This window comes from Pollachius pollachius (assembly GCF_949987615.1).
Source record: "Pollachius pollachius genome assembly, chromosome: 2".
Taxonomy (NCBI): Eukaryota; Metazoa; Chordata; class Actinopteri; order Gadiformes; family Gadidae; genus Pollachius; species Pollachius pollachius.
Window position 1 is genome coordinate 45638776 of NC_136935.1, and position 26813 is coordinate 45665588.

Below are 26813 nucleotides of genomic sequence, written 5' to 3' on the forward strand. Positions count from 1 at the left end.
GTTTTACTAGTAGTAGATTTAGCTAACCTGAATATTTACAAGCCTCCTCTTGATACACTGACATAAAAACGACTGTCTTTCAACCACTTTGAAACGCTTCATTTCATCCCTGCGCACTCTTTCTCCTTCCCAATCTTTATTTTTCTATGTTGTGACCCCGAGAGCTTTCTTCTCTGCCTCTCCATATTGAGGTACGTGTCATCAGATGACAATACGGTTCAAATGAAAACACTCTGGCGAGGGGCCGCGCACTGTAGCGCCGTGTGGGGAGGAGGGGGAGGGAGGCGAAGGAGGGGGGGGGGCCTTATCAGTGACGGTCCTCTGTTATTGATCATCATATCATTTACACAAACGCTGTTAAATACAGAAAATGCCGACTCAAATAATTTTACTTCCATCGCTTTGGCGCCCCTCTTGTGCGGCGCCCCTATGCGCCGCATATAGTACATGCCCACTTTTTGCGCCACTGGCTCAGAAAAGACAAACCCTCCTATGTTCTGTTTGATGGAAATGATCTCCAGAGGACTTCTCCTCATTTTAGGTAAACTTTTTCCCCTTTTATCGATTATTTGTATATTTCATTGCTCGGCTTCTGCACAAGAGGTCTGGTATTTATTTTCTTAAATGTACTTGAATATTCAGCGATAGAACGGCGCTGTGTGTGTGTTTGTGTGTGTCTGTGTGTGTATAAGTAGGCCTACTCTACGTTATGCTTGGTAATATATGTCGTTTATAGTTGTAATAATGTTGTAATAGTTGGCTATTAATCAAGCAATAAAAGCGGGTTTATAACGGTTGGATAAACAAACTATTTCCGCGTTTAAGAAGCAGTCGCGAGATACCACAATGCCAACTAATATTAATGGTTGAATAAACTCGATTCTAATCTGTTCCAAAAAGCTTAACTATTGGTGAAGGAATTATTCAAAAAGCTTAACTACTGGTGAACGAATGGTTGGCAAAGAGCAACAACTCATTATGATGCATGAAAGTACATCGAAAGTACATTCTGACAAAATGTGTCTTTCTCTATTACTTCGGCTAGGAAGGAGGAAACATGTTTATATTCTCAATAGTTATTATTAATGATCTGAAGTAGGCTATGTGTAAAATAAAGCACTTGATGGTAGGACAGAGTGTTCATTTTAAGTAGGGGATACATATTTTGGTAGGTCGAAAGTATACAGTCGGACAAAATATGTGTCCCCCTATAACATTGTTTAGAGAAAAAGAATCATGTATATTCTTCCTTATTCCTCATTCCTTAAGGCATCATAAGGCCCTACTAATAATAACGGGTTCTTCAGTGAATAATTGTTTTAGTATAGCCTACTCAGCGGCGGTTTTAGTTCACGGGTGAACCGGGCGGGGGCGGCAATCTTTCGTGACATGTGGGGTATTGGTATATTGGCGCCCCTATGGCTGCAGGCGCACCTGCTTGTTGAGAAGGTGCCGTTTTTATTAGCGGTTTATTTGTTTTTATTAGCGTGATGAGACGACCGTCAAGCGCGCTCCCCATTAGAAAACAACAGGTTTTTCTAGGTTTCTGAAATAACCGGGGCATAGCCTGGAGGGCGGAAATGGATTTTTTTTTGTATGCTTTATTGTGCATGCACATTTTTTCATTATGCTTTACCTAAATAAACAAAATACACAGTTATTATAGCTTTAAATATCTACCTGACTGCTGTGCTGCTTATTCAAAGACATCTAAAGTTCCAATCAAGTTATTTCAGAGTAAAATGAATACAAGTGAGACAGACCAGACCTACATATATATGACTGGGGATAGGATAGGTTAATTCACTTGAGGTGGTAAAGAGTCTGGTTATGTTTTTAAACTGTTTATTCTCTTGCCAGAAGGTCTATTTAGAATGACTAGGTTACTTTATTTTGAGATACCCTTGGAATCCCCATGTTTGTTTCTAGTGTAAAGAAAGCTAAATAAAATAAATTAAAAAATAAGCAAGTTGATATTTTTTCATTTTTCTTTTTGATCCTTTTTGGTATGACCCTGCCGGGCACGGTATGACTCGGAGTTCCGAGTTGCAGCTCCGGTCTCGGGGTATTTATAGCGTTCCCGTGCGACTTCGTGATTGTGTCATGAAATTGGCTAGTCGTATATTGTTAGCTACCATAGCCTCTTTAGCAAACCAGCTCGAAAACAAACAACACAACTATACATTGTATTAGACGCACAGCAAGATCGTGCAATGCATAAATTGGTGACCGGAATAAACTAGCAATGTAATCAAGTGTGTAAGAGCATTTAAAATTGACATTAAAATGACCAACGTTGTACAAATACAAAGAAAATAAATCTCTTGACGGGCGCAGACATTTTGTTGAGAGCGTCATCAATGCTCTCGGTCTACTCTCAGAATTCAGAGAGATGAAGACAAAAAGGGGGCGTGCCTCCGAGAAGTGCCGCAAGAAAGCTGGGAGATTTTCCAACTTCCAACTCGGAAGGCTGGCGTCCGAGGATTCAGGAACACAGCATAATTTACCCAGGTAAACCTTTGGTCTGTCTTGGCTTTAGCGGAAATGGCAAAGTGGCCATTAAACTTATCTACAAAATCATAAAAACGTATACGGTGTTGTCCATTATGTGAAAGAAGAAACCATTCATAACTGTTGTTAGCTTGACACATGTCATCAGAAATAACAGAGTAAAATAATTGACATCAGGTGGAGAGCCCTTTCGCTCAGGTTGGAGAGCCCTGTCCTGCCGTTAAGCTTCATCACCACTTTGCACCAAGCTCACACCAGCCATTTGCTTTATTATATTTAGACGTAGGACTACTCAAACAACCGGAAATGCCTCCGAGAAAATCCGCGAAAGAGTTCGCTAATGACAGGGGGCGGGGCAAGATGGCGGAGGGAGCAGACGCGCTGTAAACTGCTCCGAGTGGCAAAACCTTAAAACATGTAAATACAAATTTAAAACTCACAAAACTCGTCTTTGTTCGATGCGGAAAAATACCCAAGTCAAGTTAAATCAAGTCAAGTTAAAGTCGCTCAACTTCCAGTAAGTAATCCCGGACATCTAACAACACAAAAGGCTACATGGCTAAAGCTAATGTCAACGCTAAACCTCGTGCTCTCCAACAACACGATTACTGCGGTCCAGGAAACATGGAGACAAACGCCAAAGGCACAAAAAACTATCTAACATCGCCTTCTAATCCACCAACTCCGCAGAAAAAATCAAGAGGAGAGGAAAACACGCTTGCAGGAGCCCGTGCCGACGATGCTTAAAACGCTGCTATCCTGGCTGCAATTGGGACACTTCAAAACATGATGGAGGACTTCAAAAAAGAACAAAAACAAAACACAGTCACCATGGCCAGCATCGCAAAATCAGTTGAATTTAATTTGGCTGAAATCAAAGAATGCAAAGAAAAAAACAAAGAGTTGGGAACAGAAATGAAACAACTCAAGAAGAAAAACACAGAGCTGGAAATGAGAGCTGCAGAGTTGGAGATGAAAACTGCAGAGTTGGAGAGATACAAAAGAAGATGGAATTTAAGACTAAATGGCCTGATTGAAGAAAAAGAAGAAAACACAGGTCAGATCATCAAGGACATCATCGGAAAGATTGTGCCACACTGGAAAGAGAACATGGACTTCATCATAGACTCTGTGCATCGTCTAGGACCATACAACGCCGACCGTCCTCGCCAGATCATCATGCAGTTCACTGGGAGACACTTCAGAGATGATCTCTGGCGTACTACCAAACATCACTCAGTCTGCAAGGAGCTCAATATCCGCTTCGCAGAAGATGTCACCAAAGAAGACAGAGAGGCCCGAAGAGCTGTATGGCCAAAGATTGAACAAGCAAGGAAGGCAGGCCATAAGACTATGTTCCGAGGCCCCCATGCCTTCATCAATGGACAGAGAGTCACACCATGATCAAAGTAACAGGGGATTTTTAATCCTACAAGCAAGTGAGTTTTAATAAGCAATTGACACGCTTAGGGTTTTGCTACTATAATGGGTTAGTATCCTTATATAGCACCGTATTCTTGTTTCTAAAACAGTTCAGTTACTTCATCTCATTTTTTGTTTGTTTTGAATCATATGTTCCAGTTAAAAAATGATATTTCTCTGATGTCTGTTAATGCAAGGGGTCTAAGAGACATGACCAAAAGAAAAAGCTTTTTTTTTATTTTGTAAAGGGAAAAATGCTAATATTATTTTTTTACAAGAAACGCATTCCAAGATAGAAGATATCACTTTCTGGTCTAAACAATGGGGAGACAAGGTTTATTTCAGCCATGGTACTTCAAGATCAGCAGGAGTCGCCGTCCTACTAAAAAATTTCAAAGGTCAGGTTATTTCTCATAAGGCAGATGTTAATGGTCACTGGCTAATGCTCATACTAACCCTTGATGATTTCAAATTCATCTTAATCAATATTTATGGGTACAATGGGAGCACTGAAAATAAAAACCTGTTAAAACAAATTGGCTTACAATTAGCTAATATGAAATCAACATACTCAACTGATAACGTTATAATAGGTGGAGATCTTAACTTAGTCCATGATGAATTCTATGATAAATGTCCTACTAGATTCTCTGCAAGTCATCCAAACAACACTTTCATAAACTTCTGCAATGACCAAAGCTTAACGGATGCTTGGAGACACTTAAACCCAGGAATATTTAAATTCTCATGGTTCAACTCCAATTATAAATCCAGAATTGACCACTGGTTAATTGCAACCCACTTGCTATGCTATGATATCAGCTCTGATATATCTGCTGCTCCACTTACTGATCATAGTGTTATCTATCTATATGTTAAACCTAACAACAGTAGAACTTGTTCAAACAAATATTGGAAATTTAACTCTAGCCTAATCAAAAATAATGATTATTGTCAAAAGATTAAATCACTAATTACTGAAATTGTAAACCTGGAAGAACTAACACCTGTTAAAAAATGGGAATTCCTTAAATATAAAATATGCCAATTTTCCGTCTCATTCAGTAAAAAAAATAAAAAAGAATTAGAGAAAAAGGAACTAGACATTATCAAACAATTAAATGTTTACTGCAATAAACTCAACCCTACTGAAGACGATAAACAGAAAATACTAAATCTTCAACCTAAATTGGATGAAATGTATATTCAAAGAGCACAAGGGGCTTTCATTAGATCGAGAGCTAAATGGATAGAGGGGGAAAGAAATTCAGCGTATTTTTGTGGTCTTGAAAAAAGGAGACAAAAGAAAAATAACATAAATTCCTTGATAACAAATGATATAGAAATCACAGAACCAAAATTAATCTCCTCAGAAATCCTCAAATTCTATAAACAGCTTTATAGCTCTAAATTTTCTGATGTAGACTGCCATACATTCTTAAAGGATATAGAAAAATATATTCCCAAAGTTGAAGATATCTTTAAACAAACATGTGATAGTCAAATAACAATTACTGAACTGGACAAGGTAATTAGCCGCCTGTCTCTTAACAAGGCACCGGGTTCGGACGGACTCACAGGAGACTTTTATAGACATTTCTGGGAAGATATTAAAAAACTACTGCATCAAGTATTCCTGGAAATATTTGAAACTTGTATACTTCCACCCACAATGAGACATGGGCTTATCATCTCAATTCCTAAACCTGGCAAGGACCCCAGACTCATAGAAAACAGAAGGCCTATTACTCTTAGAAATTCTGATTATAAATTACTCACATACATCTTCACCACTCGTCTTCAGACAGGTATTTCAGAGCTTATTGCAGAAACGCAGTCTGGTTTCTTAAAGGGAAGATCAATCCACAACAATATAAGGCTGGTAATGGACATTATTGAATATAGACATCAAATAGAACATGATGGTTTTCTTTTCTTTTTAGATTTCTATAAAGCGTTCGATTCCGTAGAGCACCCATTTATCTTCCAAGTTCTTGAACATTTAGGTTTCGGAGTCAAATTTAGGAATTTAATTAGTGGATTATATCAGAATATCAACAGCTGTGTCATGCTACCTTGTGGCGCCACCCCCAGTTTTAATGTTAATGTGGGAATTCCACAAGGTTGTCCCATTTCACCATATTTGTTTATATTAGTCACAGAAATGTTAGCAATTTACATTAAAAATTGTAATGAAATAAAAAATTTAAATGTCTTAGGTACCAATATTGTCATCAGCCAGCTTGCGGATGACACAACAATATTTGTACAAGACAGACACCAAATTCAAATAACAATAGAAAAAATAAAAAAATTCTCCAAAGCTTCAGGGTTAACTTTGAACTTAAATAAATGTGAACTATTTGCAATTCATGATACAACTCTAAAAGACATCTGTAACGTCCCTATCAAGTCAGAAATTAAATACCTTGGAGTACACCTTACAAAAGACCAAAAACAAAGTCAATACTTGAATGTAGGAAAAAAAATAAAAGAAAGTAAAGCCAAGTTAAATTTATGGCTCCAAAGAGACCTCTCAATACTTGGCCGAATTTACCTTACCAAGATGGAATGTCTATCAAGATGCATTTACCCAGCCTACTCTAATGCCATCTCAAATAAATTAATCAAATCTATTAACCAAATTAATCTGAATTTTATTTGGAGGAACAAGCCACACTATATGAAAAAAAGTAATATGGTTAAAGAAATTAAAGATGGTGGTTTAAAAGTTATTGATTTTGATTGCCTCAATGGAACTTTAAAAATCAATTGGTTGAAATCTTGGATCAAACATAGCAACTCATTTTGGTATTGTGTTCCCAATTCCCTATTCAATAAGATCGGAGGTTTAAAATGTCTTATCATGGCAGACTTCAACATCGATAAATTGCCTATATCGTTGTCAGAGTTTCATAAACAAATTCTATTATATTGGAAAATGTTATATGTGCATAACTTTTCACCACACACTACTATGCTTTGGAATAATAGATATGTTTTATACCGAAATAAATCATTATTTTATCAGGAATGGTATGAGAGGAATATATGGTCTGTGGTTGACTTAATGGATACCAATGGTAATCTCTTAGATTATCAACAATTTTGCACTAAACATAAATTCAACCCATCCAAAACAGACTTTATTAAATTACAAAAAGCACTTCCTCATGGATTTGTATTTCTAACAAAAAATATATTGGCCCACCAACCTATAATACCACAGGGGATTTTAATCCTAGACAAAAAATGTAACAATCATTTTTATTTTAAGGAACTGCCTCAATGAAACATTGTTCCCCGGCAAACAAAACAAAAATAATATCCTACATAAATTTGATAATAAATCAATTGATAAACTAAGAACAATGTACCTAAAATTTCCTATACCCCCCAAAACAAAAGAAACACACTTTAAAATTATGAACAACATTTATCCTTCTAAAGAATTACTTAGACTACGCTTTAATATCAATGACAATTTATGCACATTTTGGGAAAAAGACATTGAAACCACGGACCATGTCTTCTTCTCATGTGCTATAATACAAACATTCTGGGTTAAAATCCACAATTGGATCAAACAAAAAATAGTATTCCAGCTGCTATCTCTCGTGATGATGTCACTTTCGGTATGATCTTACAAAACAAATATGATGAACTCTGTTGCAATTTAATTCTTTGTCTAGCTAAATTTTTCATCCATAAGAATAGAGTTATGAAGTCATCCCCCAAATTTATTGTCTTCATGAATGAATTTAAATTGTACATGAAATCACTAAAACTTGTAACAGAAATAAAGGCACAGAAACTATATAATAATTTAAAGAATTTTCCCACTGAAATGATTAACTAAAAATTATTTGAATTCCCCTTATGAAATCAATGTTTATTCTATTTTATATTTAATTTATTTTTGTCTATTTTGAGATGTTTATTTTAATTTTACTTTTATTTCAACTGAAGCAGTAATGTGTATGTTCCTATTGTGAGTTAACTTGCACTAATGTTGAATAAAAGTAAATAAAAGTGAAAAAAAAAAAAGAGTTCGCTAATGATGAGGAATACGTTACTGTTAATGTCCTAACAGGAATGTTACAACAGCAGAACGTTTTCTTTAAAGACATGATGGATCTCCAGGAAAATAACTTTAAAACGTTCCTACAACTACTCATGGAGACAACAAACAAGCGAGTTGACAACCTTGTTAAAGACTTCACGGCACTAGCGGCGCCAGGATTTTGATTGTGGGTGGGCCTCCAGAAAACTGGATGGGCCAGTTAAAATAAGCAAAAAACAAAAACCGGGTTGCTCTTCATCTCCGTTTCAGCGCTTTTCTGCGGCACTGAGGACAGCGACTCAGTTGCCTACCTGTGTGGCTCTTATGTTGCTGTCCTCAGCTCAGTGCTGAAGCGGACAAAGACATACACCTTGGCATTAAGCCTAACTTCATTTATCTCTTTTGAACGTTCAATACACAAAAAGACTGAAACGGAATTATATCTTTGGAGGTTCTGTTTCTCTCTCCATTTATTTACCCAGCACGGCGGGCAGGGAACTGTCCAAAATTATTTAACTGTTTCTTATAAATTCAGAATGACAGAATAACTGTATGGACATGAAATAACAGCAGCATTGAATCTAACACAGCTGCTAAACAAAAACAGCAGGAAAACCGTCAAAAATTATTTCTCCTGTAGCTTATTTCTTAAGAATAATTAAATTAATAACATATCTAACCATATAAACAAAAGCATAACAATCCGAGATAACTGATAAATAATCACAAATGCACACAATTCAATGAAAACGTGCTTCTGGGACTTGGGGCTTACAGCGAGAGACGGTGGGGTTTCGTGCTGAACACAGCAAGCATTTCTTGATATTCCAGTGAATTAGTCAATTCCCTTTCAAATGAAAGCAGGGACAAAGAGTGGAGTCTATATGTCAACATTTAAGCGTGCCTGTTTTTATCTGATTGACAGCTGAAAAGAGTCTCTCCACAGTACATGTCGTCATGGGTAATGTGAGGAGGCTGTTCATGATGGGAAAAATATCACGGGGGCATGCGTCGAGCACTTCTACGAGTGTTTATTTTTTCTCGTTCATGGTCTTGTTGGCCTTTGCCTTTCTTTTAAGCTGCTGCACAAACACAGTGTGCTCTGCGTCTTCCACCGGAATGGAAAAGTGCGCGCAGGCGGGCCGGATGAGAGCCTTGTCACCAAAGGTGTCTGACCGAGGCAAGCAGGCAGCAGCGGCTCTCATAAAGCCGTATGTGTCGGGCTTGAAACGAGTGTTCAGCTCCATCATCTGCTTGTCCAGTATGTCATTCCATAATTTCTGTAGTTCAGAGTTTTGCTGTACAGGTGATGATTTGCCCAGAATAGAATCAACGTGTGTATTGCAGCCTGTGGGCAAGCAGTCCACAATTGGGGTAGAAGCCGCTGATTGGCTGAGAAGCTTTTACTCAAAGCTTTCCTCAGGCTGCTTATTGGATGAACAGCTAGAATGAAAATCAATCACTACTCACTATAGGCCTGGGTCAAAATGGGCGGCCCCGGAACCTAAAATGGGTGGGCCCAGGCCCACCCGGGCCCAATGGTAGCGCCGCGGGTGCTTCACGGAATACAAACAGAGCCTGGACTACACACAAACTCAGAAATCAATCAGAAAAAGACCAGCGAAGAGATTGCAACATTTAGGCCATAAGGTGAACGTGTTTTTCGTTTCATCCCGTTCCCATGTCTGGGCACTAAATGATTTTTGGTTCTTCAAATAGATATATTGGTTTTAAACGAGAATAGAAAAGTTCTCCTCTTGACATCCTGCAGTATTTTTTTAATTAGTGTTTAAAGTCGGGACTATTTCTTGCTTAGCGTAACAATATTTTTGTTCCAAGTGGTAACGTTTTTGTCACGTGCTTCACATTCGAACAATCAGGTAGCCGTGCAAATCCAAGATGGCGGTGTCAACAACAAGTAGCGACGACGAGGAAAATGCTACAAAACATCTTAAACATCTTAAAAAAGGATAATAAATACGCTATATGCGTCTCACGGCTGTAAGAACTGAAGAGGTAAATTATTTTACTCTCCGAGGGTGGGATACTTAAAGAAACTGTACAACGGTGGCTTTGCTGTCATGGCGAGAGTCAAAAAGTAGCCGAGACATTCAAACACTGTATAGATGTTGGATATGAAAATGTTCCAGAGGACGCTGGGTTTCACCCGACTTGCCACCGGCGTTTCATTGACACAAGGCGCTTGTATTTTGCCGAGAAACGGGCCAAACGGCTGGCTGGAGTACAAGACGCACACGGGGGCGAGTCTGTGCCATGGACAACGTTAGTGCGTCAGGCTGTGACACTTCGGTCCAAGACGGGCCTGCCAATAGTTTCTGCTGACCCTGTGCTCCCTGCCTTGTGCATAATTTGTAAGAAAACGGACAAGAACATTACAGTTGGAGGCAAACGCCAGAAGGACCATCTGTCACAGGCAGATACGTTTTCAGCAGGTAACCACACTCACACACACACACACACACATACACACACACACACGTGTGATGTGAAATGGTGTTCATGTTAATTGAGGTATTAATGTATATTTTATTTAATAGGGTTAGGGATAACCCAAACACTATATCCACTGACCCTAACCCCTATGCTTATGATATATAATAATGCTTATCACTGAATGAACTTATCTTGATTACTGGTTAATTAATTACCCTTATTGTAAAGTGTTACTTATAATTGTATATATATATATATATATCCTTTTTATCAGTGCTAGATGTAATTTCCAAATGCAACTCTAGAGTTATGATAACAAATCAACAAAAGCACATCAATTCGCTAAATTCAACACCCAGATACCGGTGCAATAAAGGTATATGCAATAGAGCGCAACAATGTGGTTCCGGAAATAAAATTCCATTAATTTTCTCCATAGAGGTTTGATTTAAGGCCATGATGTCGTAACCATCCAAAGTATACTGTAGCGCCGGTCAGGGAGACTCGGAAGAATGAGACGGGAGACGGGTTTCAACCGCTTAGTACCACTCGCGCCCCTTACACCGCACGACTGCGAGAGTTGGTTCTTTATTTTAACAACGAACGTAACAGAAACACGGGACAGCTGACCAACACACACAACACTCGCACTAATGGTCCCGATCACACTACAATGGAACAACACACAATTAATGAAGACCCCAAACCCGTTAACCCCACTTAACCCCAACAACAGAACAAATCAACAAAACCCCTTTTGTCAACTGACAACCCCAACCCCAACTCCCAGAATCCCCCGCGGCTCCGGAACATGGCGCCCACACCCGTGGTCGCCACAATACTTACCACGCGTCGTTATATAGTGAAACGATAGAATATGCTGCTGTAGAAGCCGCAAGTTAAAGACGTGAACTTCTAGTCTTTTGAAAAACACGTTTTATTCACAATGTCGTTTGAAACCACTACACTACCCACAATCCTAAAGTGTAAGACGCTGTCTTTGATCGGTGGAGTCCACTGTTTCCATGGAAATGTTTACCACACCCGCGAAAAGTCAGTTGGTCGATGACTGCTGCCATGGACTCGATTGCTTACAAAAGCAACCTTGATTTCACTTAGATTAATGGAAAGTTAGAGAGTTGTTGAAAGAGCTGTGCAGGAAATTAGCTCTACATGTTGACAAATACTTCGATATGGAATTTATGCAAAAGAAAAATATATATATATATATATATTGTAGCGCCGGTCAGGGAGAGACGGAAGAATGAGACGGGAGACAGGTTTCAACCGCTAGTACCACTCTCGCGCCCCTTACACCGCACGACTGCGACAGTTGGTTCTTTAATTTTAACAGCGAACATAACAGAAACACGGGACACCTGACCAACACACACAACACTCTCACTAATGGTCCCGATCACACAACAATGGAACAACACACAATTAATAAAGACCCCAAACCCGTTAACCCCACTTAACCCCAACAACAGAACAAATCAACAAAACCCCTTTTGTCAACTGACAACCCCAACCCCAACTCCCAGAATCCCCCGCGGCTCCGGAACATGGCGCCCACACCCGTGGTCGCCACAATATTTAGCACTAGCAGTGCTTTTTAGTCATTTTGGTAGTATAAAGGCTAGGAATACATTATGTTGAATGAATACTTAACTGGAATACGAGACTGAATTCACATCTATTAAAAACGAGCAAAGTTTTTACGCGGTGATTGTAGTCAGGAACGAAGGAACGTACCATGTCGATGAAAACGCTTTACACTATATGAAACACTGTCTTAACAAACTGGCCAAATTATTTAAGAACAAGTACGCCACTTTAGGTGGATTTCTGTGCAGCGATGACTGTAAATTAATGCTCCCTTTCAGTCAGAGCTGGAAGTTGTACCAACTGTACAGTACTGTACTTACTGTTGTTCTGACTGTGATGTACCTCGTTGCTGCTAGGTGATGCTCTGGCTTGTGGCCTTTCTGCTCACACTAGCAGAGGATGTGTTTTTGCAAGGGAAGAAGGAGACACCTGCAGAGCTCCTCCACATCTACAGAAGACTCAGCTGGTCCGCTAGCCACGACGCCATGGTGGAGGAGTTGACGGCAGACATGAACAACGGGGCCAATGCCCGGCTCTGGGTAAGAGCTGCTTCAGTTCAAATTCAAATTGAATTAAATTAAATTAAATTAAAATACATTCATTAGCATGCTGTGACCCTAAAATTCAGTGGGGCAGAAACTACTGGCGTATGATCACACCCACAATTCTTTTTTAGATAAATATATGTACATATATAATATTGTATTATATATTATTATATATATATACAGTGGGGCAAAAAAGTATTTAGTCAGCCACCAATTGTGCAAGTTCTCCAACTTAAAAAGATGAGAGAGGCCTGTAATTTTCATCATAGGTATACCTCAGCTATGAGAGACAAAATGAAAAAAAAAAATCTAGAAAATCACATTGTCTGATTTTTAAAGAATGTATTTGCAAATTATGGTGGAAAATAAGTATTTGGTCAATAACAAAAGGTCATCTCAATACTTTGTTACATGCCCTTTGTTGGCAATGACAGAGGTCAATCGTTTTCTGTAAGTCTTTACAAGGTTTTCACACACTGCTGCTGGTATTTTGGCCCATTCCTCCATGCAGATCTCCTCTAGAGCAGTGATGTTTTTGGGCCTTCGCTGGGAAACACGGACTTTCAACTCCCTCCAAAGATTTTCTATGGGGTTGAGATCTGGAGACTGGCTAGGCCACTCCAGGACCTTGAAATGCTTCTTACGAAGCCAATCCTTCGTTGCCCGGGCGGTGTGTTTGGGGTCATTGTCATGCTGAAAGACCCAGCCACGTTTCATCTTCAGTGCCCTTGCTGATGGAAGGAGGTTTTCACTCAAAATCTCACGATACATGGCCCCATTCATTCTTTCCGTCACACGGATCAGACGTCCTGGTCCCTTGGCAGAAAAACAGCCCCAAAGCATGATGTTTCCACCCCCATGCTTCACTGTAGGTATGGTGTTCTTTGGATGCAACTCAGCATTCTTTCTCCTCCAAACACGACGAGTTGAGTTTTTACCAAAAAGTTATATTTTGGTTTCATCTGACCATATGACATTCTCCCAATCCTATTCTGGATCATCCAAATGCTCTCTAGCAAACTTCAAACAGGCCCGGACATGCACTGGCTTTAGCAGGGGGACACGTCTGGCACTGCAGGATTTGAGTCCCTGGCGGCGTAGTGTGTTAGTGATGGTAGCCTTTGTTACTTAGGTCCCAGCTCTCTGGAGGTCATTCACTAGGTCCCCCCGTGTGGTTCTGGGATTTTTGTTCACCGTTCTTGTGATCATTTTGACCCCACAGGGTGAGATCTTGCGTGGAGCCCCAGATCGAGGGAGATTATCAGTGGTCTTGTATGTATTCCATTTCCTAATAATTACTCCCACAGTTGATTTCTTCACACCAAGCTGCTTACCTATTGCAGATTCAGACTTCCCAGCCTGGTGCAGGTCTACAATTGTGTTTCTGGTGTCCTTTGACAGCTCTTTGGTCTTGGCCATAGTGGAGTTTGGAGTGTGACTGTTTGAGGTTGTGGACAGGTGTCTTTTATACTGATAAGGAGTTCAAACAGGTGCCATTAATACAGGTAACAAGTGGAGGACAGAGGAGCCTCTTAAAGAAGAAGTTACAGGTCTGTGACAGCCAGAAATCTTGCTGGTTTGTAGGTGACCAAATACTTATTTTCCACCATAATTTGCAAATAAATTCTTAAAAAATCAGACAATGTGATTTTCTGGATTTTCTTTTTTCATTTTGTCTCTCACAGCTGAGGATTACCTATGATGAAAATTACAGGCCTCTCTCGTCTTTTTAAGTGGGAGAACTTGCACAATTGGTGGCTGACTAAATACTTTTTTGCCCCACTGTATGCTTCACATCACTCACACCCGTGGTCTATATTGTCCTGTGCACACACTTGCTCGAAAAAGTGGACATGGGAAAAAAACAGTGTTTCTCTTTGAGCAGCCACATAGCCATTATTCCTTTTCATACCATACTTTGGAGAACAGAAACAGAAACAGAAACTCAACACTTTTAAGCACAGGCAAGGCAAGGCAAGGCAACTTTATTCATGTAGCACTTTTCATACACAAGGCAGACTCAAAGTGCTTACACGCCATATCTGCATCTGATATAGAAACGACGAAAGATACTGGTGGAATAATTTGAGTTAAAGCAACAGTTCTAGAATATGACCGTGGGGCAGACTTGCAATTCTTATTGCAGCCTGCTGGGTTATGCGATAAACATACAGAACAACGCGGTCGCTGAGCTGCCCTGCCCCAACATTGCATGACATGTTAAACTCAACTAGAATCGCCACCATCATCCAGAATTTGATGTCAACAGACCAAAAATAGTCGGAAGGCCTACAGAAACTATAGATAGTTATGTGACAATCACATTATTAGACTTTGAGCAATGATTTACTGAGGAACTATATTTTTGGGAGCATGCTTTTACAAGTAGTTCGCTGCCCTACCTGCCCATATAGACGGCACACGCCTGATTCCATTCAATTCTAATTAAAATTCACTTTACCTTCATCTTTCATTGCATTGCCCAATGTAACAGCGCATGAAGATGTGTGAGACAACATACGCATAAGAACAGGACAGCAAACAAGTGCATTTAAAAGCAGTATATGGCAGTGCATCTCAAATGGTGGGCCCTTTGAGTGGGTCGCAGAGCATATGCCAAACCTTAATCTTTGAAAAGAAGCCCTTTAAATAATGTTTTCATGTAAATTCATGTTTCAATGGCTGACTATTGAATTGAGTTGAGCCCAAGTTGTTGAAGCTTTTTTTTGGCTAAATGTTTGTAACAGAACATGAAGGCCTGGATGATTACTGTGATATTGGCAAATACTGATTTTCTTTGGGTTGTCACTGACTAATGACACATGGGGGACCTGAGGCGAGACCAGTTAACAACCACTGGTCAAAGGGGTCCAGTACAAGGCGTCCGCTAAAGCTTTTTAATTTCTGCATTGGCCTTACATATGTAGAACGTTTAGTTAGACAGGAATTGTTTTTCAGATTCTAAACTGTAATGCATCTTTTGTTGTATTGTCAATTCTTCGGCATTATTCCATATTTTGATTGATGTCAGCCATTTTGGGCCAAACGTGTTCTTTATTTTATTTTATTTTTTATTTCCTCTTATAACACAGAAACTAATGATTTTTTAATGCATAAAACATCATTGTTTAGCAAAATGTACCATGTGTATGTTCCATTCCACAGGTTGCTATTCACTGAAGTCACTTTACTTTTTTTTGTATATTTCATGGTCTAAATTCAAATTTAAGCATACTAATGCAAAAATACTTGTCTGAAATGTTAGGTATATGTATAAATGTATTTGTGAGAGAAATTTTGTTTCCAAAATGAATTTAAATAAATTTACAAGCAAAACCTGCTGCATAAGATTTTCGTTTTTTTTATTCACATTTTTATATATTTATGGCTCTTAAAAAAAAACTGCAGGATATTTTGAGGAGAACTTTTAACCCAATGTCCACAACCGTATTGTCTATGCAAAAATGCAAAATAAAAGTAGTGCCCGGACATGGGAACGAAAATCACTTTCTAGACACTTTTTCGTAGTTCACCTTAGGGCCTAATTGTGCAGAGATGCATGCAGAGACATAAACACTGTATGTGAATCATCACTTGATGGTTAAGTTGACTATCTCGAGGGGCAGTCTAAAAGGAACAACATCATTATGGATGGCATTTCGGAGTCTAGACGTGAGAGCTGGGAGGAAACAGAACAAGGTCCGCCAGCCTCTAGCTGGAAAGTTTGAAATGGACGAGGAACGGATCAACTTGGAAGGAATAGATTGGTGATCCGACAACAGAAGGACACCGACACAGACCGATCGTCGTCAAGTTTTTAAGATGGAAGGACAAGGAGGCTGTTATGGAAAGAGCAAACAAGCTAAGAGGCACAAACATCTACCTTAACGAGGACTACTCTGAAGCCGTAAGGCTGAAACGAAAGGAACTCATCCCAATCATGAAAGCTGAAAGATTAAAGGGAAACATTGCCTACATCCACCATGATAGACTCATTGTCCAACTTCCCTCCCAAAGGACTGTCGGAGGGGAAAGATCAGCCAAGAATACGGGTTTGTAATTTCTGGCGGGCACGCATACACACTCTGGACTGTATATATTAATCTTCCTGATGTCAACACTTCCTAAGAAAGCTAAAAATAGCTCAAGTGAACATATGTAGCTTAAGAAACAAAGTTCAAGACATTTATAACTTGTTAACGACTGACAAAATTCCTATTCTAGCCATCTCTGAAACTCATCTAGATAATACATTTGATGATGCTACAAACTTGTCCTAAGGATACAGCATTTATAGAAAGGACAGGGACATATATGAGGAGGGGTTGCAATGTATTTTCAGAGCCACATCCCAGTTAAGCTCAGAAGGGATCTAATGTCATGTGATGTTGAAATGCCATAGTTACAGGTTCACCTACCCCACCTAAAACCTATACTGCTGGGATGCTGTTATAGGCCACCAAGCTCTAGCAGCCAGTATCTTGATAATCTGTGTGAAATGTTTGAAAGAGCATGCAATAAAGACAGAGAAATCTATATACTGGGAGACCTAAACATAAAATTTCTTGCATCAAGCTGAAAAGAAAAAACTTAGTATTACCAGTGTCTGCAATCTGGTTCAGGTAATTAACCAACCAACCAGGGTGGTCTCTAACAAGACAGGGAATGTACCATGTACATGCATTGATCACATTTACACCAATGCTGCTGAACTCTGCTGAAAGCCATATCTGTTTCCATTGGTTTTAGCGATCATAATTTAGTGGGCATATCTAGGAAAGCTAAAGTTCCAAAGGCTGGGCCAAAAATCGTATATAAAATATCGTACAGGGGTGTCTGTTGTGACTCATATGTGGATGATGTTAGAAAGATTTGTTGGTCTGATGTCAGTAAACAGAGAGACCAGATACTGCGCTTAATTTTTTCACTAAACTGTTGGTTCCAGTTATGGATAAACATGCACCTGTCAGGAGGCTGACTGTTAGAGCTGTTAGGGCTCCCTGGGTTGATGACGAATCAACCCAGGGTTGAGGTGATGCAAAAGAAGTGGCAAAAAGGTCAGGCTGCACATCTGATTGGCAAGTATATTGTAAACTGAGGAAATATGCCACTAAATTGAACAAAAAGAAGAAATTGTATTATGAATCAAGGATAAACTACATAAAACATGATGGAAAGAAGCTATGGAGCACCCTAAATGACATCATGGGCAGAAAGAGCAGCCCGACTCCATCTTTCATTGAAGAGGAAGGGTCTTTTATAACTAAACCTGTAGATATTGCCAATTATTTTAACGATTATTTTACTAGCAAAGTCTGTAAACTCAGGCAGAAAATGCCAACACCACACGATGAGCCATTGTATTCATGTATATAAGACAAAATAATGTATGACAAGAACTGCTCTTTTGAATTCTGCAAAGTGACTATAGAAGAAGTGAAACAACTATTATTGTCTATCCGTAATGAGAAACCACCAGGTATTGATAACCTGGATGGTACGCTATTGAGGATCGTAGCGGACCATATTGCCACTCCCATATGCTACATCTTTAATCTTGGTCTTGACATTAATATGTGCCCTCAAATCTGGAAAGAGGCTAAGGTAATCCCGCTTAATCCGATCTATCTGTCCCATGTAAACGCACTGACCGTAGAGGACACTTTACAGTGTCCTCTATCGGACACTGTAGAAGACACTTAAAACAGCATCTGCAGATGGTAAAAACTATAAAAAAAATAATAATCTCATCTTCATAAACTCTCATCCGGAGTCGGTCTTGGGGGTAGCAGCTCCAGCAGGGGGGCACAAGACTTACCGGGCCACATTGACCAGCTCTGACTGGCGGACCCGAGGCGTTCCCAGGCCAGTGTTGAGATATAATCTCTCCACCTAGTCCTGGGTCTTCCCCGAGGTCTCCTCCCCACTGGACGTGCCTGGGACAGCTCCCTAGGGAGGCGCCCAGCGGGCACCCTTTAAAAATAAAACTATTATTCTATAATAGTTTTTTTCTGTTTTGGCCAGAGGGACACTTTAGCCAATCAGGGTGAGGGGGCGGCGGCTTGGGCCAATGCAGCCACCTCCTGTGTACATTTCGATATTGGGACCAGAGCTGACCAGATGCTATTGGATCATACTCAGCACCCCCTTCATGTCTGGGGGCGGGCTGAGACGGTTTGGCCAATGGGATGCATGAGGTCTATGGGTACGACATGTACTCTTTTTAAGAATCATAAACTCCTGTCATAGCTATATTCAGAGCAGTGGCCTGTGCACTATAGGTCCCAGAGATACAGTACATTTAAGCAGAGACTTTGCACTTATTTTGCAAATGCTTCCATGCTGGCTTTACCTGGCAGATATTTGGCAACTGTTTATTATTGCTGGTGTAGTTGTAAAAAAATGATCTTTCATGAGCCTTTTCAAATGTCTATAAAATATGCAGAAATCTCTACTAAAGTACTGCATTAGGGTCAGTGGTTCCCACAGGATTTTTGGAGACTATGCTGGGAGACTCGTGATCTCCTAGGGGTTTAATTTAATTTAATTTAATTTTCATTTAATTATTATCAATCTGGTGAATTTTTAGAACCAAAATACGACGATCAATTACTGACAAATTACTTATAAACTGCTGGTAATGATATGATTATTAATGACACAATGTAAAGGGTCATACTAAACGGGGTTGAGGAGTTTTCAGAATGCATTTAAGAAAAGAGGAAAACAAAAATGACTAAAACACAGTGCTGAGTCCCAACACACACACACTCTTACACACACAGCTGCCCTTAATACAGACTGCTGGGTTTAACCCAAACAAAGTAACACAGATATGTTGAGTTTGTCTTTTTTTATTTTTATTTTTTTAAATTTAAACTATGGCGGCCAAAATTTAACTATGGCGATGTGCCATAGTCTCGTCAATGTGTTGGAAACACTGATTAGGGTACTAACTACAGCACGGTGACAGAGTTGTTTGACTGAGGGATTTCTCCTGAATCTGTTACAGTGATGATGTCATCTGCTGACCAGGAAGCCAAAGAAGAGAACCTGACCTCCATCGTGGGAGGAGAGGTCACCATACCTAAGCCTATCAAGTTTCGTGGATATCTTTTGAAACGAAATGATGTTATCGCTTCAGTGAGAGATGATGTGATGGAAATAGAAAATAAAGATTTCAATGACAGACTCTCCTGGTTCCGAGACACCGGGCACTTCACCATAAGAAGACTGCAGAGCATTGATTCAGGGGTTTATTCTGTTAGTGCTAATGGAAGTGCTGCATCATTCAAGCTCAGTGTATATGGTAGGTCACATTAACTTCTTTTTGTTGTGATGAAGACCTTGCTCTTCTACGGTCTCCAGATAATGTGGGTCTTTCACGTTTAGAGGGTAGCGTAGTGGATAAGTGGTCAAGCGCTATACTAGAAGGTAGTGGACATGCCTAGGAGGGGTCAAGCTGTAAACTAGAAGGTAGTGGACATGTCTAGGATTGGTCAAGCTGACCTTGTGGTCTTCTGTCCCCAGACGCCGTCCTGGAGCCCGGTGTCACCGTAACGTCTGTGAGCAGCGAGGGCTGCACCCTGCTGTGTGTTGTGGACCAACTGAGTGGAGGGACTCTCTCCTGGTATGAAGGAGAGGACCTGGTGAACCAGAGCAGCACCCAGCGCTCTCTCCCTCTGACTGTGGACAGGCCTGGTCTCCAGTCCTCCTACCGCTGTGTGTCTGCCAACCCTGCTGGTAACCTCACCCGGTCAGTCGACGCTAAGACGTCCTGCCCAGTAGAACAGCCCACTGGTAAGAGGTCCTCACACACCCTGCCTCCACTTGGACTACACAGAAAGCTCAAAGACACTGCTCATGTTGTGGAGCTTTTAGTGACGTGAGTGCTGTGACTCTTATGAACAGGTGATGAAGATGAAGTGGAGCCTAAACGTCTGGTCCGGATTGTGATTCCCATCGTCTCTGTTATGGTCATCCTCTCCGTTTGTGTCATCGTATTCTTTGTTGTGAAGAGGAAGAAGACAGGCAGACATCTCCAAGGCAAGTCTTTTTTCTTGTTGTGTAAAGCTGCAGTTGGTAAAACATTTTGTTATAATTTGGTCCAAACATACTACGGGCCCTATTTTAACGGTCTGAAACGCAAGTGAGAAGCGCCAAGCGCAAGTAGCTTTGTGGGCGGTTCTATGGCGATGTTGCTATTTTACCGTGGTATTAATGAATCTTGCGCCCGGCACAAATCTAAAAAGGGTTGGTCTGAAGTAGCCTTATTACCCGTAGGTGTGGTTTGGGCGTAATGTGCACCAAACCAATTAGAGTGCCATCTCCCATCCCCTTTAAGAGCCATGAGCGCATTTGAATCTGACGAGTTGATATTTTGACAGCGTGTTTGCAGTCTCCGATGAGACAGATGCATGACCACATGAATTTCAAAACTTCAAATGGCTCATTTTATGATCAAATAATATGGCCTAATTCACACATGGAATAGCGTTTTCTTCCACAACTTCAGAAATACTGAGTCCTCAAATACATTTCGGCAAAGAAAACGTAACACACATATGATATGCGGTAACTGTGGGTCTATTTAATGACATACGCAATACATTAACAAACATAGTTTCTTACCAGTATTGTATGCATTATCGTTATCGGCTTGTGTTCCTCATATGCATGTATCCCCCCGTTAATATACATTGCCATGGACTGTATTATGTGTTACATGTTTAGATTGCGTGTGTTTAAACAGATGGACGCACACGCGCACGCCCGCATTCATTCATTCTTTTTAACTCGCAGTAAAACAATGTTTTCTCATGATCAAAAATTCATCAATCCTAAAAGTTATGGGCTTGTACACGATGTCTGTGTCAAGAAAATGTGTTTGCTGTACGGTGTTTGCAGATGCATTGATTTAAAAGTACAACTTATTACCGCTGTATCAGCTGTTCTTTCCCAAGTAATTTACCAAGAATGTGTGGCTAGGTAGATGAGAGAAGCAAAGTGTATGCGCGAGGTGCACAAGCAACATTATGCAAGCACCCTTAAAATAGCATCAGAACAACGCGCCACTGACTTTAAACCAGGTATTTCCTGGTTTGTGGCGCAATTGTTTTCTGAAACTGCAAAATAGCACCAGGGAACGTTTGCGCCAGAACACGCCTCCTCCTTTCGCCGAACCGCCCCTTGGGGCGCAAGATCATTCCCTAATTTATCGACGCGTGGCGGTGGAGGGAAAAGAACGCTCTGCGCCAGTTGCAAACTAGCAACGACACATGCGTCAGTGTAGAAAGTCAATTGCGCCGGATGCAAGATAGGGCCCTATATGTGAACGTAAAGACTGACTCTGATTGTCTTCTGAGGGAGTTTCATTCACCAGTGCAGAGATATTCCATTCTCATGTTTCAAAATTACTTTTTCGCCACCATGTTTATCATACCAAGAAGTAACTTTCCATCCAGCTATTGCTACTAGTGAGTCGGTTTAAGCTCAAAAAGCTATGGGTGCCTTGAATCACATGCACAAAGTTGATTGACAGCCAGCGGTGTGCTCTCTCTTTGAGCTTCTCTGATTGGTTAGAAGGAGTGGGCCGCGCTGTGAAACTTTGCACGACAGCACTCACCACTTTTCTGCAGGAAATGCATTTTTTCTAGTTTCCCCTGTGAAAAAAGAGAAATGGTACCTTGTGGTCTGGAGGTTTAAGATGTTTGTCTGTTGCAGAGCAGAGCTGAATAGCTGTTCTCGTTTTAGGACGGTGTTTTCCTGTTCTCAGGGGTAAAACCACTATATAATGTAGTTAAGCATTAAAGAACATTTATATCTTTAATTTTATTAAGTAGAAACTGAAACTTACCACTGTAATATTGTATTATTCAATTGTGAAAATGATCATGAGTTTTTGTGTGAACGGCCTATTATGTATTATTAATTATTATTAATGTATTATTAAATTGAATTATTTGCGGAATTGTACATTTAACATTAATTAACTTGTTGAACTAGTTCTTTAAGCTTCCAGCAGCTTTTAGGGGAACTGTTGCAACTCATTCCAAAATAAGAGTCTACTGTTTAATACGAGAAGTTCTAAAGAAATTGTAACATCTTGTTTCCACGTAAAGGTGGCAGAGAAAACAAAGAAACAGAGTTTTCCCCAAAGCACATATGCAGCAATCCTCTATTGTATTACAAAATAGCCATTGGCTGCTCTTCCTCTGTATATTTGTATATAAATGCATATTTGAAGATCAAATAGAGACTTCTCCTGGGTATCAACATGTTACCACTTTAACTGAAAGCGACAACTTAACATAGACCCAACAGCAGATCAGGTATACACATACTGCATGACCTACTGTGGCGTGCAGACTATGGCCGTGAAGGTGGTTCATCAATCAGAGATGAATCGGCGGGTGAATCAGCATCGATGGCTGACCGCGAGAGAGCCTGATGCCAGGGAGCGCTAGGGATAAGTCGGACTCTGAACCGTGCGGGGGGGACTCGTCGATGGAGGCTGGTCTTCCCCCTCACCACGTGCTTTGTTAAAATAATGCATTACATAACTGTTTAGCTATTGTGGTAACGTTAAAGAGCTAGTGAACCCAACCTTTATTTTTGGCTTTAAACATGTGAATTCCAGCTGGAATTCCAGCTGAAATTCCGTGGGTTCATCTGCTCTTTAAACCCATAGAAACCAATAACGCTCTGAAATAAAAAGTAAACAATGCATCAGGTTTATATTTATTTTCTTACATAAATCTTTCTATTCTTTGTAAAAATTGTATTTTCAACCACCTTGGCTGCGTTGAGACTGTGAGTGAGGTGGGAGGCCAATCACTGCCTATGCCGCTGTCTAAAGTTAGCATACAGTACAAAGGAAGGATGTTGAAATACCCTCTGCACTACAGTTGACCCTTTCAGTCCACAACTGATAATCAAGCTTCTGCATTAAGCAAAGAAAAGTGAAGTCAGCTCTTCAAGGTTTCTGTAGCCAATTAGCTTTGTGTGAACCCGGTTTTTTCATTCATTCATTTTGTTTCTTCTTTTGTTTGTAGCTCCAATCCAATTGGACAAGGACGTAACACTGCTGGTGGGTGCTCTGTGGGTGCCTATATACAGTCTAGTCCACTTTTCTACAGCCCTTAATCACATCCATTCCCAAAGGCCTTCGTAGGTCAAATTATTCCCTTAAATTATATCACACAAATCCACAAAACACATTTTCAAATTGTGTCTTATAAAATTACATCTTTACTCACTTTCAGATAATTCTTTACACACAAACTAGTCAATATGCTTTTGTTGATCTCGCAGTTACCGTACCGCAGGGAAGTAGAAAGGTCTGTAAAATGTGGATGCGTGCATAGCATTAACCTGTATATGGCGATATGCATATAAAAGGTAGTGAGTTGTAATCTACAATTCACATTGTGTGTACAACAATGCATGTACAACACAAATATTTGTAACGTGTTCTTTTTAAAAATGCTATCTACAATGCATACATTTTACTTGTGTTTTTTTTATTTAAATACTCTGACTCACTTGCAGAACAGAATTGTACACAGGAACTATTCAAATGATTTGGGGATCTCATAGAGTTTGGTCCAACCTAAGATGTGGCTGCATACATAGCATTAGACTCTAGATAGAGGTGCTGCATGGTATGGGTTTATTAAAATATAGGTTAAGATATCCACCCTTTTACAAAGCACAAGTACCAAGAATTGTGGATCGACGTACACACAATGTGAAATGTCTTTACGGGTTATAAATAATAAAGTCCATGAAATATGTCCATACATATCAGAGATGTGATGTTTACATCACACGATTCCTGAGCATTGAGCGTATGTATATGTATGTGTGTGCGTGTTTGTGGGTGGGTTCAAATGTGTGCGTGTGTGCGATGTGTGCTTGCCTGTCATCGTACGTATTCGTGTTTGTATGTTTGCATGTCTGTGTTTGTGTACGTGTGTGTCCTAATGTGTGTGTGTGTGGTTGTATGTGTGCGTGTACGTGTGTTTCTGTTCATCACAGGAGGAAGCTGTTCCGGACAACACCATGTACGACCTGCTGCGGGCTTCCCACATCGTTAATCCAACCGCTGCAGAGCGTACTTGAAGCTCACGAGGTGTGCGCCGCAAACGGCACTCTTGTCTTTTGGAATCAATGTGCTTCAGCCCATATGGACCCATACAAGGACAGAAAATCAACCTACAAGTACAGGGAATCACCCTGCAAGTAGATTTATTCACCCTACCAGTACATAGAATCGCCCTATAAGTACAGTGAATTACCCTACAAGTAGTGATTCACCAGTAGAGTTATTCACCCTACAAGTACAGCGAATCACCCTACCAGTACTAGGAATCATGCTACAAGTAGAGTGATTCACCCTACAAGTACAGGGTATCACCGTAAAAGTAAAGGGAATCACCCTACAAGTACAGGGAATCACCCTACCAGTACAGGGAATCACGCTACAAGTAGAGTGGTTCACCCTACAAGTACAGGGCATCACCGTACAAGTAGAGTGAATCACCCTACAAGTAAAATTAGTCACCCTACAAGTAGAGTGAATCAGTGTAATTTTTATATCTTTTGTCAGGGTGGGTCGGTGATGTGTTGGGGGCCAGCCGCCCCAAGGCCCATGACCGCCTACGCCGCTGACTATAGTTATCATACAAAGAAGGGAATGTGGAAATCCCCTCTACTACAGTGGGCCCTTTCACTGCATAACTGAAAGTCAAGCTTCTCAATTCAGTAGCACTTCAAGGTTTCTGTAGCCGTCAGCTTTGAGTCAAGCTGTTTTATTCACTCATTTTGTGCTGTCTTCTGTTTGTAGCTTCAATCCAGCGGGAGCGTGGCATTACACAGCAGGTAGTTACTCTGTGGGTGCATATGAACACCCAAGTCAATATCACTACAGCCCATCATCATCACAACACCCCTCCAAACCATAAGCTTGTGTGCTTGTATGTGTTGATATTTGTGTCTATGTGTGTTTTTCTCTTCACTATAGAAGGAGCTTAACATGGTCGCTACAACACGCACCTCAGTTACAACCCGCTGCAGGTTCATCGCATCGCTGCCCCGACCACCACAGAGCGCACTTGAAGCAAATGTAGTGAACCTCAGTAGGGGTTGCAAATACAACCCCATCTTAGCTCCTCCTCCTGCACCCAGGTGCAAGATAAAAGGGCCAAGATGGCTGAACTCAGCCTCTGTTGGTTACCTCCTAGGGTGGATCCCCTGCTAGTGTTTTGTACGGTTTTAGTTCTGTTTTAGCTGTGCTGTTTTGTTTTGGTTTTGTTTTGGTTCTGCTTTGCTATTTTGTTTTGATTGTTTTAGTTCGGTTTGCTTTTGTGTTATTTTCCCTTTATCTGTTTCATTGTTTGACCATTGGGTTGCTGGGTTTTAGAACCCGTTTTGCTGTTTGGTTTGGTTTGGTTTTGCTCGTTTTCTTTATTTAGTTATTATTGTAATAAAAGAAAGTTAGTATATTTATTGTCTCTGCCTCTTTAGTTCTCGAACCTGTGTCATTATTTCTGTAATATCATAGTTTAATTTTCTTTGTTCTATATTTCCTGGGGTGTAATTCCCCAGGTGGCGTTGTCGGCCCCTCTTTAGTTATTTCCCCCTTCCCCAGTTCATATTGTCTTTTACACTGAGCCCCGCCACACAAACAAGAACCAAAAGGACTTAAACGGCTCATGTTGTATCTTATTTTATGTTGTTTTTTATTGAAAGTTAGTCATTTTTATTATGAGCGCTTTGTTAAAGAAATGCATTTGTCCATGGCTTCAGAGTTCTTTGGAAGAAAGGAGCAACCCTTTTACGGTCATACTGTATTTGCTCAGTGTAGCTCCCAAGTAGTATACACGAGGCCAGAAGTCTTTGTTAGGAAACGGGGTTTATTTTCCAGGTCGAACCAACCCGTGAGAACTGGTTTTAAAGAGAAAAATAATTCAAATAAATAAATACAATTGACAATATGCAAATGTCTGTTTTTTCAGCAGCACAACAGGTGTTACATTTACACCAAAACACACTACACACAACTCACATACAGTCCGCAACTCAATATTAACTTGAACATTTACAAACTTAACTAACATATACATATTGTGGCATCCCGCCGCCGGACCTCGGACCGGGCGGGTCCGAGGACACTCAGTAGACTTGGTTTACCGTCGCCAACCCCC

The 26813-nt window shown here is 40.3% G+C and overlaps 1 protein-coding gene across 3 annotated transcripts; it reads left to right on the plus strand.

Annotated features, from left to right (window-relative positions):
* Positions 1 to 378: 378 nt before the first annotated feature.
* LOC307070799 (uncharacterized protein) lies at positions 379 to 26813 on the plus strand. Of its 3 annotated transcripts, XM_079729455.1 has the most exons (9): positions 8869 to 10449; positions 12415 to 12597; positions 19619 to 19915; positions 20137 to 20406; positions 20518 to 20652; positions 23661 to 23695; positions 24646 to 24739; positions 25454 to 25488; positions 25631 to 26810. In XM_079729455.1, the coding sequence occupies exons 3-7, from the start codon at positions 19621 to 19623 to the stop codon at positions 24727 to 24729; spliced, it is 819 nt and encodes a 272-aa protein (XP_079585581.1). In that variant the 5' UTR covers positions 8869 to 10449; positions 12415 to 12597; positions 19619 to 19620; the 3' UTR covers positions 24730 to 24739; positions 25454 to 25488; positions 25631 to 26810. The 3 variants fall into 3 exon arrangements, with proteins under 3 accessions (XP_079585580.1, XP_079585579.1, XP_079585581.1); XM_079729454.1 differs by lacking the exons at positions 8869 to 10449; positions 12415 to 12597 and adding an exon at positions 379 to 541 and having other exon boundaries at positions 25634 to 26813; XM_079729453.1 differs by lacking the exons at positions 8869 to 10449; positions 12415 to 12597 and adding an exon at positions 379 to 541.